This window comes from Anomalospiza imberbis, chromosome 34 (genome assembly GCF_031753505.1).
Source record: "Anomalospiza imberbis isolate Cuckoo-Finch-1a 21T00152 chromosome 34, ASM3175350v1, whole genome shotgun sequence".
Classification (NCBI taxonomy): domain Eukaryota; kingdom Metazoa; phylum Chordata; class Aves; order Passeriformes; family Viduidae; genus Anomalospiza; species Anomalospiza imberbis.
In genome coordinates, this window is record NC_089714.1 from 388,623 (window position 1) to 404,517 (window position 15,895).

Sequence of the window (15,895 nt, forward strand, 5' to 3'; positions counted from 1 at the left end):
AATCAGAGGGCTGAATCAGCCCAGGCAGTGTGTCAGTGATATCCCGTACCCGGGCCCCAGGGAGGCAGCAGACCTCTCTGTGGGGTGGGTCTGGTCGACATATGGGGCCCTCTGTTCCCCTCAGGAGGGAGTCACCCACTATGACTACTCTTCTTCTCTTTTTGGTGTTACAAGTAGTGATCTGTCTTACAGATGAGTCATAACTGGGAGGCAGATAAATTTCTTCTAAGTCTTCCTGACTCTCTAGATCCAGGAGCTCATACCTGTTCTGAAGTGGCACCTGAATAAGGGATGGGGCTGGGAGGAGTTTTTATTAATACTTCCCCAAGCAGGAACCCATTTCCAGTCCCCTTTATCCACCAAGCATTCTTCTATTGCCTGACAGTGGGAGGCATGGGAGTCCTCTGACCCTTGGTGGGCTTCCCGTAAAGATGGAAGGGCTGAACTCCACCAATCTCTTTCCCTTTCCCTTTCCCTGATACTCCTTAGTCTTTCAACTTCCTCTCTACGCTCGGCCACCAGTGTGAGGAGATCATTCACCTGTTCACACCGCAGGCAGATTTCCTCTGCAATGCCTCTGAAACCACTGCTAAGCTCAAACAGTCCACACAAGAATGAGTCTGTACAGACACATCCTTCCTGGAGGGTTCCATTTGGTTACACAGATTTGCACTAACTAGCGTTTTTGGTTGTCTGTAGACCATTACTAACAGAAACCCTGAAACCAAACAACAAAAACGCCGAAAGCAACACACAGCAAACCTTTCCAACAGGGGCCACCTGGAAACCTGCAACCCTGCCTGCGCAAACTGCGTGCAAACTGCTACACAAACTGCCATGCCACGCCCTCAAAGCCGTGCCATGCCCCTGCTTGCCGGCTCCGGGTCACCGCACTCCCCAGAGGCCTCTTTTAAAGCCCCAGCTTCACACCGCAGCTGAGAAAAACCCCGCCATGCACCTGCACGGACGAACGAGCACAACCCAACCCACCTGCTAAGCGGCATTATGGGGGTGCATCCCCATCCTGCCCCAGGGAGGGTGGTTTAGGAGCTTAGAAATGCTCATTGGGCATCAGCATGGCAGGTAAATGAAGGCAAACCCATTCTCTCTTCACATGGCAAAGAGGAAAACAGTTCCCTGGCTACCTGCAACATGGAGCAGAGAAAGATAACCCCAGATGAATGACCTTGTTTCCCCACCTCCACAAGAACCACCAGGACTCCAGCGCAGAGAAGCGCAGGGTGACCAAGGATGGATGGGACACTGCTGGAGCCAAGAGTCACGTGCTGTCCTCTGTTTGATCTCTTCCCCACCCCACTCCTGATCTTCCCCACACCCATGCAACCCCACTCTTTCTATCCCCACCCCATCCTCCATTTCCCTCTCTTTCCTTCTCACTCTCCTGTCTCCTATCCCTTTCTATCTGTCTACTGCACATTTATTGTTAAATAAATTCCCTGTTATTGACTTTTGCAGACGATCTCCTGGACTGCTGATCGTTCTCAAAGGAGAACCCAAAATACACATAGACACAGCTTGGCCCACGCGCTGAAGACCCTCACTTCTTTATTTATGCCAATTGATTAACAAAAATCATAATAAATGTAACTTTAGTACAATTCTGCGCCATGCACCACATGTCTTCCACAGATGCAGTTGCAATCTGCTGTAATAGCAATTAAAAGGGAAGGTGATAATGGCACCTTGACCACTGATAAACTAAAGGTAATTTGGGATTATGACAGTCTCTTTCAAAGGGTTTCCAATCTTGGTGACATCTTGTTAATGACACTTATTATCCCATTGAGGGTAAAGCCACAGCTTTTCTTTTAACAATACTCTAAGCCTTATACCCAGTTATAGTGCTGATTAAATCCCAATGGAACTGTCCTCTGTCTGTTAGAACATACCAGTGTGAGCCCCAAATGGGAGCACATGGCCAGCTGTGGATGTTGATGCCTAACTGGACAGGAACAGCAAGGATTTATTTGTGAAAATAATACTATTGACAACTAAGACATTTGCCTTGACCTTTAAGAAAATGTCAATATTGTGTTGAAACCCCAGCAACTGTACTTGCATATGTTGGAAATCGACGCATCTGTATGAGAACTCTGTGCGATTCTACGTTTACAGAAAACACCACCTGAGAGACATCTGATCGCTCTAATAGCTGTATCTGTAGTTTTAGCAAAATGATGGGCTGCAGCTTTAACAATTCAGCTCCCTCAGAACTCACCAATTGCTACAGTCCAACTGCACACCGTGTCAAGTTTCATTGCCTGTCACTGCTGGAGTGAATCTGGCATTGGCAAGAAACTGTTGCAATGGTCTCAGTCCATGCTGAAATGGACAACAGCACACCAGACAAGGAACCCACATTACCACCCATCGTCAGGCAGAGAAGATACACCATGTCCTGGAAAGAGGGAAGAAAGATAGAGAACATTGCTGGTGGGAAACTATTTTTGGATGGCCACACAGAGCAACTGGAATTTTGAATTTAATGTTGCATCCAATTGTAGTTTTGCTAGTTTTGTCTTTATTCTGTTTACTGTTTATAATAATACTGCATATCCTGTCAGAAGATAAACCAAATTATATCCATCCAACATGTAAACCACATACAATGAACTCAGTACATGAAATGTAATATAATTGCAGAATTTCTGAACCATAAATTAGAAAACTTATCAATTAACTGTACCCTTACCTCTAATCTGCAATTCGCCACATCTTTTTGACAAAGACGCAAGTGATAACTGAATTACTGTTCAAGGAGTTGGTAATTTGTATTAAATGTAGCCACAGGGTAAAGGGACTCAGAGCTGGGCACAGGATATGAGGTGTGGCCTCCCCAGTGCCCAGCAGAGAGGGACAATCAGAGCCCGGTCCTGCTGCCCACACTATTGCTGGCACAGACAACCAGGATGCCTCTGGCATATTCCTGACCAGAATCCCTCCCTCCCCACCCTGCCCCCAATCCCTGCAATAAAGAATGGACATTTTCCTTGGCCCTACTTTGTTATTAATCTTTTTTAAAAAAACACACTTTTTATAGTCTTTCACAGTAGCCACCAGATTAAGTCAAAATGGAGCTTTTGTCTTCCTGATGTTCTTTCTCCAGGAGGTCGGGGCTGAGGGCTGGGACCCAGGGTGGGCTGGGTGGGAAAAGCACTTTGGCACTTTGGCACAGGGATACCTTGGGGATGTTTAGGGGAGGAACAAAGGTGGGACAAGAGGTCTCTGGGAGGAAGGGCGGCCATACCCACCAGGCCTTTGTGACCCACGGTGACATCGTGCCCAGAGGCCATTGTGACGTGGGTGCATGTCCTGACCCTCGGGGCTGCCAGTCCCTGCAGTGGCCACTGCCAGGAGAGCAGCTCTCTGAGGAGGCAGCAGCTTCTCTGGAGGCAGCAGCTCCCCTGGGTGATTGTGGCCAGTGTTCACCAGAGCACTGCCACAATGCTAAAGGAGGAGGAGGAGGATGCCCACGGCCAGCCCCGTGAGGGGCAGCCACTCAGATCCATGCAGCAACAGGTGAGGGACAGGGATGGAGGGACAGCTTCCAGAGGGACAGCCCTGGGGCAGAGACAGCCAGGCCGGGCACCAGGCCATGCTCTGTGGAGGGGACAGTGCTGGGATGGGCCAGGCACAGCAATGCCCCAGAGGCAGCGAGCCCAGCTGGGAACCCGGCCCAGCCTGGCTGCTGTGGCCAGCACCTGCCCTGGGGCCAGGCCTGGGCATGCTGGCACATGGGGGACACTGTGCCCACACAGCCACCTCCATCCCGTGCCTCCTCCTGCTTCCCACAGGTGAAACACAGGCAGCCACAGGCGGCACCTCAGGTCACCTGGACGAACAACACGCCTCACAGCAATGTCACAGGGCCACAGAGACTGTCCGTGTTGGACTTGCTGTCTCTCCATGGCCCTCAGCTGCCACTGGTACCTCCCTGCCAGCTCAGCCCTGAAATGCAAAGAGCAGCCTCTGCGAGGGTCAAGCTGCCCCATCTGCCAGCACCAGCAGCAGGAGCAGCCCCTGGGTTTTCTCCCGGAGGCACAGCACGTGCTGTGGGCCCCGTGGCCAGAGGCCAGCCAGAGATGGTACCACCTTCACCAAGGGACACTCTGGCTGCTGCTGGGGCCTGGGAAACGCCTTCCCTGGCAAGGAGAACAGAAGGGCTCTGGTGTGGCTCAGCAGCAAGGCAGGGCCATCACCTGCCACCGGTGCAACCCACACACGGCCTGCAGATCCGCACTGGGACCCAGCCGGCTTGGAAGCACCTGGGGCGCTCTGAGATAGAGGAGCTCGTCAAGGTGCAGGAAGGGCATGGGGGCAACACCTGCAGTGACCTGTTGAGAGGCCTGGGCCCACACCTGCGTGAGAACAGGTCCGTCAGGTCCACCTTGAGAACCCCCAAGTGGTTAAGTGCCCGCCAAGAGGCAGAGGGATTTCGTCGGCCAGCTGAGGAAACTGCGCGGCTCAAGCGGCTGTGCCCAGAGGATGAGGAGGCTTTGATGCAGCATCTGCGGAAAAAGAGGGAGGAGCTGGAGGAGGTGGAAGACAAAGTCCATGAAAAGATGTTTAGAGCCATCTTCTCCTCCTTGGATGACACAGAAAGCCCCATGAGGTCCAAGTGCATCCTCAAGGATGCATCAAGCTTCACCCTGGAGCCAGCTGCAGGCCCCTGGGTCCCACTCAGCACTTGCAGTGTGATCGATGATGCCACAGGAGAGACACAAACCTCCTCAGAACTTGTGTCTCTTGACCAGTTGCTGGCTGAGCTGTGCCCTGTCTGGGACAACTCGCTGTCATGCGATGCTCTCCTCAAGGACTCCACAGGAGAGACAGAAAACAACTCAGGGATTGCACATCCTGACCTGTTGGCAGGCCTGTGCCCTGTCTCTGGTGACTCACCATCCTGCGCCTTTCTAGACGAGCTCCTGGAAATGTGGGAGGAAGAAGAGCTCCAAGACAGAGCAGTGGCAGGAGGGAGTGACAGCGAGCCAGAGAGCCCGTTGTCTCTCCCGCTGCAAGAGAAGGAAGCAGAACCACCAGCTTCTCCCATGGACAGCGATCCCTGCATCGAGCTGCACAGCGAGCCCCTCCCCACGGACTCACTCGAAAACCCAAATATGTCTGTGGGTTGTGCCTTGCCTGCTGGCCCTGCGGACGAGGCTGAAGAAGCTGGCATGGAGGCGGGCCGTGCCCAGCCTGCCCCTCCCCAGGAAAAGCCCTGCGGGGATGAGCTGCCGGCAGGAGCTTGCCCAGTGCCTGCCCAGCCCCTGGCACGCAGCGTTCCTGCCTGCCCTGCTGGCAGCGCAGCCGTCCCGCAGCCCCCGGCCCCACGGCGATGGCGCTCCATGGCCGAGACAGCCCGGCGGGCTCTGCGCCGCCTTTTCTCCTTCAGCTGCCTCAGGGGGCAGCTGGAGGAGTGAGCCTGGGGCCAGCACCAGGATGATGCCCAGAGACGCCGGATCACCCTGAGTATGCCCAGCTCCCAGGGACAGCAGCAGCTCCCAGAGCTAACGGCAGCAGGGAGAGAAAAACCCGGGGTACACACCGATGGGTGGGTGGGTGGCACCCAAGGCAGGGTGACAAGGACCAACATGACACTGCTGGAGACAAGCGTCCGGACCCGTCCTTTGTTTGATCATTTCCCCACCACACCACAGCCTCACTTTTCCCCCTCTTTCCTTCTCACTCTCCTGTTTCCAGTCCGTTTCAACCTCTCTACCCCACATTTATTGTAAAATAAAATCCCCATTTTTGCCTTTGGTAGATGATCTCCTTGGCACGTTAATTCACACAGAGGCATCTCACACTAATCAAATCTTAATGGGGGCACACATGTGCACACAGCACTCGAGGTGTGACCACACCAGTGCCCAGCAGAGAGGGAAAATAAGAGCCCTGGTCCTGCTGGCCACACTATGGCTGACACAGAATACAAGGATGCCCCTGGCATATCCCTGACCAGTATTCCACCCTCCCCTGCCTTCCCCATATGAAATAAAAAATGGACATTTTCCTTGGCCCTACTTTGTTATTAACCTTTTAAAAAACACACTTTTTATAGTCTTCCACAGTAGCCAACAGATTAAGTCCAAATGGAGCTTTTGCCTTCCTGATGATCTTTCTCCAGGAACTTGGGGCCGAGTGCTGGGACCCACGGTGGGCTGGGTGGGAAAAGCACTTTGGCACTTTAGCACAGAGCTTCCTTGGGGATGTTGAGGGGAGGAACAAAGGTGGGACAAGAGAGAGCTGCAGATCATTGAGAGAGGAACAAGGGTAGGCAAAGTCAAGGGGCAAAGGCATTAAGAAGGCCTTTGTGTCCAGGGGCATCTGCATGGAAACCACCAGGCCTCTGGCAGAAAGGCGGCCATGCCCACCAGGCCTTTGTGACCCGCGGTGACATCGTGCCCAGAGGCCATTGTGACGCATGCGCATGTCATGACCCTGCTGCCCCACCACCCATGCCAACAGCAAGGCAGCCTGGTCAGGGAGAGCGGGCTGAGGAAGGATGACAGCATTGCCTTTTGGTCTGCACAGATGTTGACTTCAGGTGTGGGCTGCTTTCACAGCATCACAGAATGACTGGGTTGGAAGAGACCTTCAAGATCATCAAGTCTAACCCATGCCCTAAACACCTTAACTGACCCATGGCACCAAGTGCCATATCCAGTCTTTTTGTGAACATTCCCAGGGATGATGACTCCACCACCTCCCCAGGCAGGCCATTCCGATATTTTATCACTCTTTTTGTGAAAAACTTCCTCCTAGTATCCAACCTATATTTCCCCTGACACAGCTTGAGACTGTGTCCTCACGTTCTGACATTTGTTGCCTGGAGAAAGAAACCAACCTCACCTGACTGCAACCACCTTTCAGGAAGTTATAGAGCGCGATAAGGTCACCTCTGAGTCTCCTTTTCTCCAGGCTAAGCAACCCCAGCTCCCTCAGTTGTTCCTCACATGTTTTGTGTTCCAAGCCCCTCACCAGCCTTGTCGCTCTTTTCTCGAGCATCTCAACGTCCTTCCTAAACAGAGGGGACAGAACTGGACACAGCACTCGAGGAACGGTGCCACTCCAGGGAAAGAATGCCAAGTACACCAGTGCCAAGTACAGGGGAAGAATGACCTCCCTGCTCCTGCTGGCCACACCATTCCTGATCCAGGCCAGGAGCCATTGGCCTTCTTGGCCACCAGGGCACACTGCTGGCCCATGTTCAGCCAGCTGTTGACCAGTGCCCCCAGGTCCCTTTCTGCCTGGGCACTGTCCAGCCACTCCGTCCCCAGCCTAGAGCTGTGCAGGGAGTTTTTGTGGCCAAAATGCAGGATTTGGCGAGTGATTTTATTAAACTCCATCCCACTGGAATCTGTCCATCCATCACACTGTTCATGTCTCCCTGCAGAGCCCTTCTGCTTTCCAACAGATGGTAGGAGTAGGTAACTAAGCTTCCAGCTTAATGTAATCTGCAGATTTACTAATGAAGGGCTCAATCCCCTCATCCATGTCATCAGTAAAAATATTGAACAGAGCTGGCCCAGCACAGAGCCCTGAGGGACAGCACTGGTGACTGTCCCCAGCTGGATGCAGCACCGCTCACCACCACTCTCTGGGACGGCCATCCAGCCAGTTCTGAACCCAGCACAGAGTGCTCCTGTCCCAGCCATGGGCTGCAGCTTTTCCAGGAGTGTGCTGTGGGAGACAGTGCCAAAGGCCTTGCTGGAGTCCAAATAGACACATCCACAGCCTTTCCTGCATCCACCAGGAGGGTCACCTGGTCATAGAAGGAGACCAGGTTGGTCAAACACGACCTAGCCCTCCTAAACCCCTGCTGGCTGGGTCTGACACCCTGGCCATCCTGGAAGTGCTGTGTGATGGCACTCAGTGTGAACTGTTCCATGACCTTACCGGGTACTGAGCTCAGGCTGACTGGCCTGGAATTACCAGGATCCTCCTTCCCACCCTTGCTGTGAATGGGTGTCACATTGGGCAGCTTCCAGTCATCTGGGACCTCACCAGTGAGCCAGGACTGCTGGTAAATGGTGGAGAGCAGCTTGGCAAGCTCATCTGCCAGTTCCCTATCACCCTGGGGTGCATCCCATCTGGTCCCATGGATTTATGAACATCCAAGCAGCTCAGCAGTTCTCTGACTGCCTCCTCCTAGATAACAGTGTCCCACTCTGTTCCCTGACACCATCTACCAGCCCAGGAGGACAGTTGTCCTGAAGGCAAATCATCTTCTCACTAAAAACTGAGGCAAAAAATGGCGTTAAGCTCTTCTGTGTTTATCTCATCTGCAGTTATTAAATTCCCTTCCACATCTAATAAATAACAATGGTTGGTCTTACCCTTCATTTTACCATTGATATATTTGTAAAAATATTTTTATTAGCCTTTACAGAAGCTGCCATTTTAAGTTCAAACTGAGCTTTGGCTTCCCTAATTTCTTCACTTCATGCCCCAGCAAGCCCCTTAAATACTTCCTGAGAGACCTGACCCTCCTTCCAAAGATGATACATCTGCTTTTTATTCCTAGGTTCCTTCAAAACCTCCTTGCCCATCCACGCTAGATGTTTGTCTCGTCGACTCATCTTTTGGCATACAGGCACAGTGTGTTCCTGTGCCCTCGAGATCTCTGTTTTGAAGCTTGCCCACCTTTCCTGAACTCCTTTGTTTTCAAGGGCTGCTTTCCAAGGAACTCTCTGAATAAGTCTCCTAAACAGGCCAAAGTCTGCCCTCCGAAGTCCAATGTAAAAGCCTTATTAGTGTTCCACCTGACTTCACCATGAGAATTCTATAATTTCAAGATCACTGTGCCCCAAGTGACCACCAACCACCACATCTCCCACCAGCCCATCTCTATTTACAAACAACAGATCCAACATAGTCCCTCTCCTGGTGGGCTCAACCACGAGCTGCAACTAAAAATTGTCCTCCACAAACTCTAAATATTTCCTAGACTGCCTCATTTCAGCTGTATTGAGTTCCCAGCAGATGTCCAGCAGGTTGAAGTCACCTACAAGAGCAAGGGCTGATGATCCTGAAACATTCTCTAGCTGCTTATAGAATGAGTTGTCCACCTCTTCTTCCTGGTTGGGTGGATGATAACAGACTCCCAGTAGGATGTCAGCCTTGTTGGCCTTCCCCCTAAGTCTCACCCATAGACATTCAACTCCATCATCATTAGTTTCAACATTTGTAGCATCAAAAGCCTCCCTAATGTAAAGGGTCACCCCTCCACCTCTTCTCCCTTTCCTGTCTCTCCTGAAGAGCTTGCAGCCATCCAGTGCAGCGCTCCAGCCATGTGAGTCGTCCCACCCTGTTTCTGTGATGGCAATTACATCATAGCTCTGCTGCTGCACCATGGCCTCCAGCTCTTCTTGTTTGTTACCCATGCTGTGTGCATTGGTGTACAGGCACCTCAGCTGGGCTGCTGATTTCACCCCTAACTCAGGCTTACCATCCATGAGCCTGCTTCCAGACAAACCAGCTACATCTCCCTCCCCCTTCAGACCTAGTTTAAAGCCCTCTCAACAAGTTCTGACAGTTCATGAGCTAAAATTCTTCTTCCCTTCTCAGGAAGATAGAGCCCGTCTGGTCCAAGCAGGCCAGGTGCTGTAAAAGTTGCCCCATGATTAAAGAATCTGAAATATTCTGCTGGCAACACCAACCCTTGGGCCACTCGTTGATAATGTGAGCTCTCCTATTGCTTTCAGCGTTTTTCTCAGACTCCAAAGGGACTGAGGAAAAGACTGTCTGTGCCCCTGTCCTATTAACCACCTGACCCAATGCCCTAAAGTCCCTTTTAATTGCCCTGACACTGCTGTTTTCAATCTCATCACTGCCAGCCTGGGGTATCAGCAGTGGGCAATAAACAGAGGGCTGAATCAGCCCAGGCAGTGTGTCAGTGATATCCCGTACCCGGGCCCCAGGGAGGCAGCAGACTTCTCTGTGGGGTGGCTCTGGTCGACATATGGGGACCTCTGTTCCCCTCAGGAGGGAGTCACCCACCACGATTACCCTTCTTTCCTTTTTGATGTTCGAGGTGCTGATCTGTCTCACAGATGAATCATAATTGGGAGGCTCACTGTGCAGATAATTTTCTTCTAAACCATCTTCCTGACTCTCCAGATCCAGGGGATCATACCGAATCTGAAGTGGCACCTGGCTTGGGAGAGGGGGTTGGGAGGGATTTTATTATTACCTCCTCGAGTAGGTACCCACTCCCACTCCCTTCATCAGCCAGGTGTCCTTCTATAGCCTGACAGTGGGAGGCGTGGGAGACAGCGGGAACCAAGGAGAGCATTGCTGCCCTGCCAGACCTCATGGAACCAAGGATCCATTGTGACACTGCAGGGCCCAAGGATCCAAGGAACTTTGTGGCACCAGAGGGACATTGTGACACTGGGAGGCCCCATGGAATCATGGAGACCATTGGGATACTCTGGGGCCTCATGGAACCGTGGTGACACCAAGCTGGCTGGGGGTGTTGATCTGCTGGAAGGCAGGAGGGCTCTGCAGAGGGCCCTGGACAGGCTGGATCCAGGGGCCAGATCCAACCAGGTGAGGTTTAACAAGTCCAAGTGCCAGGTCCTGCACTTTGGCCACAACAACCCCTGCAGCGCTACAGGCTGGGGACAGAGTGGCTGGACAGCAGCCAGGCAGAGAGGGACCTGCAGGGACTGATGGACAGCAGGCTGGACATGAGCCAGCAGTGTGCCCAGGTGGCCAAGAAGGCCAATGGCTCCTTGCCTGAATCAGGAATGGTGTGGCCAGCAGGAGCAGGGCAGTGATTCTTCCCCTGTGCTCAGCACTGGTTCGACAGCACCTCTTCTGCTGTGCCCAGTTCTGTGCCCCCCCAATTTAGGAAGGACCTGGAGGGGCTGGAGCATGTCCAGAGAAGGGCAACAAGGCTGGTGAGGGGTCTGGAGCACAAGTCCTGCGAGTAGCAGCTGAGGGAGCTGGGGTTGTTTATCCTGGAGAAGAGGAGGCTCAGGGGACACAAGGCGGTGTCAGGGCACAGGTTGGACTTGATGATCTCCAAGGTCTTTTCCAGCCTTGCTGATTCTGGGATTCTCTGAAACCACCCTTGGAGCAGTTGCAGGAGGAGCCCTGGGCCTCCTCTTCAGAAGCTCCAGCAGCCCAGGTCCCTCAGCTTCTCCTCACAGCCCCAAAGCCCATCCTGTCAGTCCTGCAGAGCCTCTGCAGCCCCTCCTCACTGCGCAGAACAGGCAGCCCCACAGCCAGTCACAGCAGCCCAGATGTGCCCCCCTGGCCTGGGCTGCCTCTGGCAAGGGAGCAGCACGAGGCACTGCAGGAGCCTGCAGACAATTCCTGCAGCACTTGTGCGATGATCCTGCTCCCCAAGGGACGTTCCCATGGTGCCAAGTCAGGAACTGGAATGGGGAGTGGGGCCAGAGAGGAAAGGGCAAACAGGGATGGGCTGTTTGCAGGGGAGGGAACAGGGCTGGGCAACAGGAAGAAATATGTACAAGGGAAGACTAAAGAAAGCAAAGGTGAAGCCAAGGAAATGCTCAGGGCAGTTTGGGGGTGGCTGCCAGGCAGCCCTGGCTCTGAGCAACAGCGTCTGCAGTGGGACGGGAAACTCCCAGCTGATGGGAACAAACATTCTGGTTGACTGCAGAGGCCAGGACAAAGCTGAGTGGTTTCCCTGGCGTCCCCCAGCCCTTCCTGGCCCCAGGGGCTGATGGCATTTGTGCTCCCTCAGGTTCATGTCCCCACAGCAGCAGCATGGGGGTGCTCCCGCCTGCTGTGTGCAATGCAAACAGGGGCTCCTGAGCCAGCGCTGCCGTGGCTGTGCCTGCAAGGATGCGACACCTGTGTGAGCTGGGGGAGAGGCCAGGGCTGCAGAGGGGGGATGTTGTTGGCAGCTCCATCAGGACGCTCTGGGACGCTGCCCTGGGCTGTCCAGCGCACTGGGGATGGATCAGCCCCTGCTCTGCTGCTCCTTCCCGTCTCCCCCAGGGCCCTTGCAGAGCACCAGCCATGCTGTTTGCCCCCAGCCTGCCCACGGCCAGCCTGGGGCTGCTCACGGGGGTTTTCTGTGCTGAGCATTGGCCTGGCCGTGTCCTTGAGCGTTGGCCTGGGCAAGGAGCCTGGAGCCCCCAGGCCCTGGCCTGAGGCGTCAGCGCTGCCCCAGCAGCGCCCATGGGCTGTCCCTGCTGCAGCCCCGGCACTGCCACCCCCAGGACTGTGCCCGGCCCCGAGAGCACTCAGGCCCTGCAGCAACACCAGGGCCACCAGGGCAGCGGGGCAGGGCCACGGGAGCAGCACTGGCAACACCAAGTGCTGCTGCTGCTGGGCACAGCTGCTGTGCCAGCACTGATCTGCCCCCAGCTCTGCACACAGACATTGCTGCTGCAGCTCCAGAGAAGGCAACAAAAGGGCATCTCTGCAGAAAACTTTGCTGGGACATCCTTGAGTTCCTTTAAAGCCACCATGAGCACAGCCCTTCATTGGCACAGTCTGTGGCCACAGGGGAGGTGTAGAGAAACAAAAGGAGAAATGGCAAAATCAATGCCATTTCCTTGTAGTCAATATTAAAAACTAAGGCAAAGGAAAAAAAACAAACCCACAACCAAACCAACAAGAAGTATCAAAAATTACTTTTATTACAAGTGATTTGCAGAAATTGGCCAGCTGTTTAATGTTCCCAAAACCATCCAGTCATCAGCGTCCACACTGCAGCCTTGAGCTCCTGGTTCCTCAGGCGGTAGATGAGGGGGTTCAGGACTGGAGGCACCACTGAGTACAGAACGGACAAGGCCAGATCCAGTGAGGGGGAGGACATGGAGGGGGGCTTCAGGTAGGTAAATACACCAGTGCTGAGGAACAGGGAGACCACGGCCAGGTGAGGGAGGCAGGTGGAAAAGGTTTTGTGCTGTCCCTGCTCAGAGGGGATCCTCAGCACGGCCCTGAAGATCTGCACATAGGAGAAAACCATGAACACAAAACAGCCAAAAGCTAAACCCACACCAACAGCAAGGAGCCCAAGTTCCCTGAGATAGGATTTTGAGCAGGAGAGTTTGAGGATCTGTGGGATCTCACAGAAGAACTGGCCCAGGGCATTGCCATGGCACAGGGGCAGGGAAAATGTATTGGCCGTGTGCAGCAGAGCATTGAGAAAGGCACTGGCCCAGGCAGCTGCTGCCATGTGGGCACAAGCTCTGCTGCCCAGGAGGGTCCCGTAGTGCAGGGGTTTGCAGATGGACACGTAGCGGTCGTAGCACATGATGGTCAGGAGGAAAAGCTCTGCTGACATGAAAAAGACAAAAAAAAAAACCTGTGCAGCACATCCTGTGTAGGAGATGGTGCTGGTGTCCCAGAGGGAATTGTGCATGGCTTTGGGGACAGTGGTGCAGATGGAGCCCAGGTCGCTGAGGGCCAGGTTGAGCAGGAAGAAGAACATGGGCGTGTGCAGGTGGTGGCCGCAGGCTACGGCGCTGATGATGAGGCCGTTGCCCAGGAGGGCAGCCAGGGAGATGCCCAGGAAGAGGCAGAAGTGCAGGAGCTGCAGCTGCCGCGTGTCTGCCAGTGCCAGCAGGAGGAAGTGGCTGATGGAGCTGCTGTTGGACATTGGCTGTGGCTGCACATGGAGTCTGTAAGAAAAGTAATCATGGAATAGTTGGGTTTGGAGAGGACTTTATATATCCCAGCACAGCTTGGGGGCACTTTCCCCAACTCTGCCTGCCCCGGGCTCTGCTGCCTGGAGCTGTCCCTGCCAGCAGCTGCTTCCCTGTGCCCAGGGCTGGGCCCTGCCAGTGCAGCCAGAGCCCAGCCCAGTTCTGGGGGCTCAGCTCTGCCCTGCAGACCCCTCCCAGCTCAGGCACTGCCCAGGGCAGCCCTGGCTCTGCAGGCTCTGATGGCAACACCAGAGCAACCCTGAGGAGGCTGGAAAAGTGACATTGATGCTGCCTCTAAGGGGCCCTGTGCTCATTTTTTTGTCACTCCTGCTTTAATCAGATCGGAGAGAAAACTTCTTTATTTTTCTCTAGGCCTGAACTGGGAGATGAATATCTATGTGCAATGTCCCATCCAAGCAACCTAGAGAAGTAGATTAAAAAACAGGATTTTCCCTTTTTTGTAGCCCATGACTTACTGTGCTCCCTGTATAATCTGCTTGGAAATGTTCTGGAGTTAAATGCCGTGCTGGGAGCAGTCCTGAACAATGCAGCAGGCTCACCACACAAGGAGAACATTTCGAAGCCTTACCCACTGTGTCCTTCCACCCACATCTTGTCCCCCAGCGCTGGGAGCAGCTCCCTGGGCCGGCTGAGAGCTGTCCCTGGCAGGCAGCCAGAGTCCCTGGCCCAGCACAGCGCCCTGGGCTGCAGGACCCTGCTCTGCAGGACAGCCCTGGGCACCCCTGGCTGCTCTGCACAAGAGATGATCAGAGAATGTACTCACAGGGTCTGTGGGCATTGGGATGTTCCAGCTGTAGGAGATCACTCCAGGAGCTGCAGCTGCATTGTCCTGCAGCCAGAGGTTCCTGTGCCAAGGGCTGCCAGGGATTCTGCCCCAGGCACTTCTCAGCACCTTCCCAGCCCTGACTGATGGAAGCTCTCTGTGCCTCTGTGCTGTGCCCGGGCTGGCTGCAGGCAGTGCCCCAGCCCTGCTGGGCTGGGAGAAGAGCTGCTCATCCAGAGAAATGTGCTTTTGAAGCTCTCCTTGGTTACCAGGATCACCCTCTGTGCCAGGAGCCCAGCCCAGCTCAGCAGCACAGACACAGCACAAGGACTTTAATGACCCTCTGGGGCTTTGTGCTCAGGCCCTGAACATCAGGCCCTGAGAGGGAGCTGCAGAAACCTCTCCAGAACTCCAAGTCAGAATCCAATGCCAAAGTTTCTTTGACTTTTAATGGGTCCCACTGAGGGACACGACTGAGAAAGTGTCCCCAGGCCCCAGGCAGAGCAGAGAACTGGAGGCACTGATGACAGGTGGGGACAAAGAGAAGCCAAGTCCTGGTGCCCTGGGGCACAGCAGGCTCTGTGCCACCAAGGGCTGTCAGGAGACACCTTGTCCTGAGGCACTGGGGCCTCCTGGCACAGCCCCAGCCAGGCTGGGCACTGTCAGCCCCTTGTCCTGCCCTCACATCCCCCCCTAGCCCACATCCCAGTGGCCTCAAGGATCTGCTGGAAGGAGTCCCTGGGGAGCCTTGCTCAGGAATGGCCCTGGGGGCTCCTTCCTTCTCCCAGGGACTGCAGGTTTTTCAAAGCACTTTGGCTTTGGCTTTTGCCTTGGAGGCTCTGAGAGCTTTGTGCAGTCATGGCCTCCAATTATCTGCAGTAATTAGTCCCTGGAGAGGCTTTGTCAGGAACAACACTCAGTGGGGCTCATGAATGCTTCAAGGTGCTTCAGTTCTTTTAAGGTACTTGGTGTTTCCCTTTTGATCCATACTCTGTGAGAGGTTTGTGCAGTCATGGCCCCAATTATCTGCTTTAACGAGTCCCTTGAGAGCTTTGTGCTGACACTCAGTGGGGCTCATGGATGCTTTGAGTTACTCAAGGAGTTTAAGGTGCTTTGGGTTTTCCTTTCCACACTGAGAGGTTTTTGTGCTATTTTGAGTCTCTGAGAGGTTTTTGTGCAATCCTGGCCTCCAAATTTCTCCTCCAAGACTGCCTGAGGAGCCTGTGTTGGAGATGGACCTCAGTGGGTCCCATTTATGGTTTGAGACTCCAACCACTTCAGGGTTTTCTTCTGCCTTTGACTCCTGGAAAGGTTTGTGCCATCTCCTCTCAGGGTCTGAGGTTCCAGGGCCCAGCTCCAAATGCACCATGGGGCTCATGAGGATCAAGCAAGTCCTGACAAACCATGGCTCTGCCTTGATTTCCCTCTGCTCTAGTGCAGTTCATCAGGAAGGTTT

At 54.0% G+C, this 15,895-nt stretch overlaps 1 protein-coding gene across 1 annotated transcript; it reads right to left on the reverse strand.

Moving 5' to 3' along the window:
• Positions 1–12,676: 12,676 nt before the first annotated feature.
• Positions 12,677–13,265, reverse strand: LOC137464001 (olfactory receptor 14J1-like). The gene has a single exon (XM_068175336.1). The coding sequence runs from the start codon at positions 13,262–13,264 to the stop codon at positions 12,677–12,679; it is 588 nt and encodes a 195-aa protein (XP_068031437.1). The 5' UTR covers position 13,265.
• Between the last annotated feature and the right edge of the window lie 2,630 nt (positions 13,266–15,895).

Coding starts and splice junctions, on each gene's coding strand:
- LOC137464001 (XM_068175336.1), bottom strand. CDS start 13,264: ATGTGCTACGACCGCTACGTGTCCATCTGCAAACCCCTGCACTACGGG.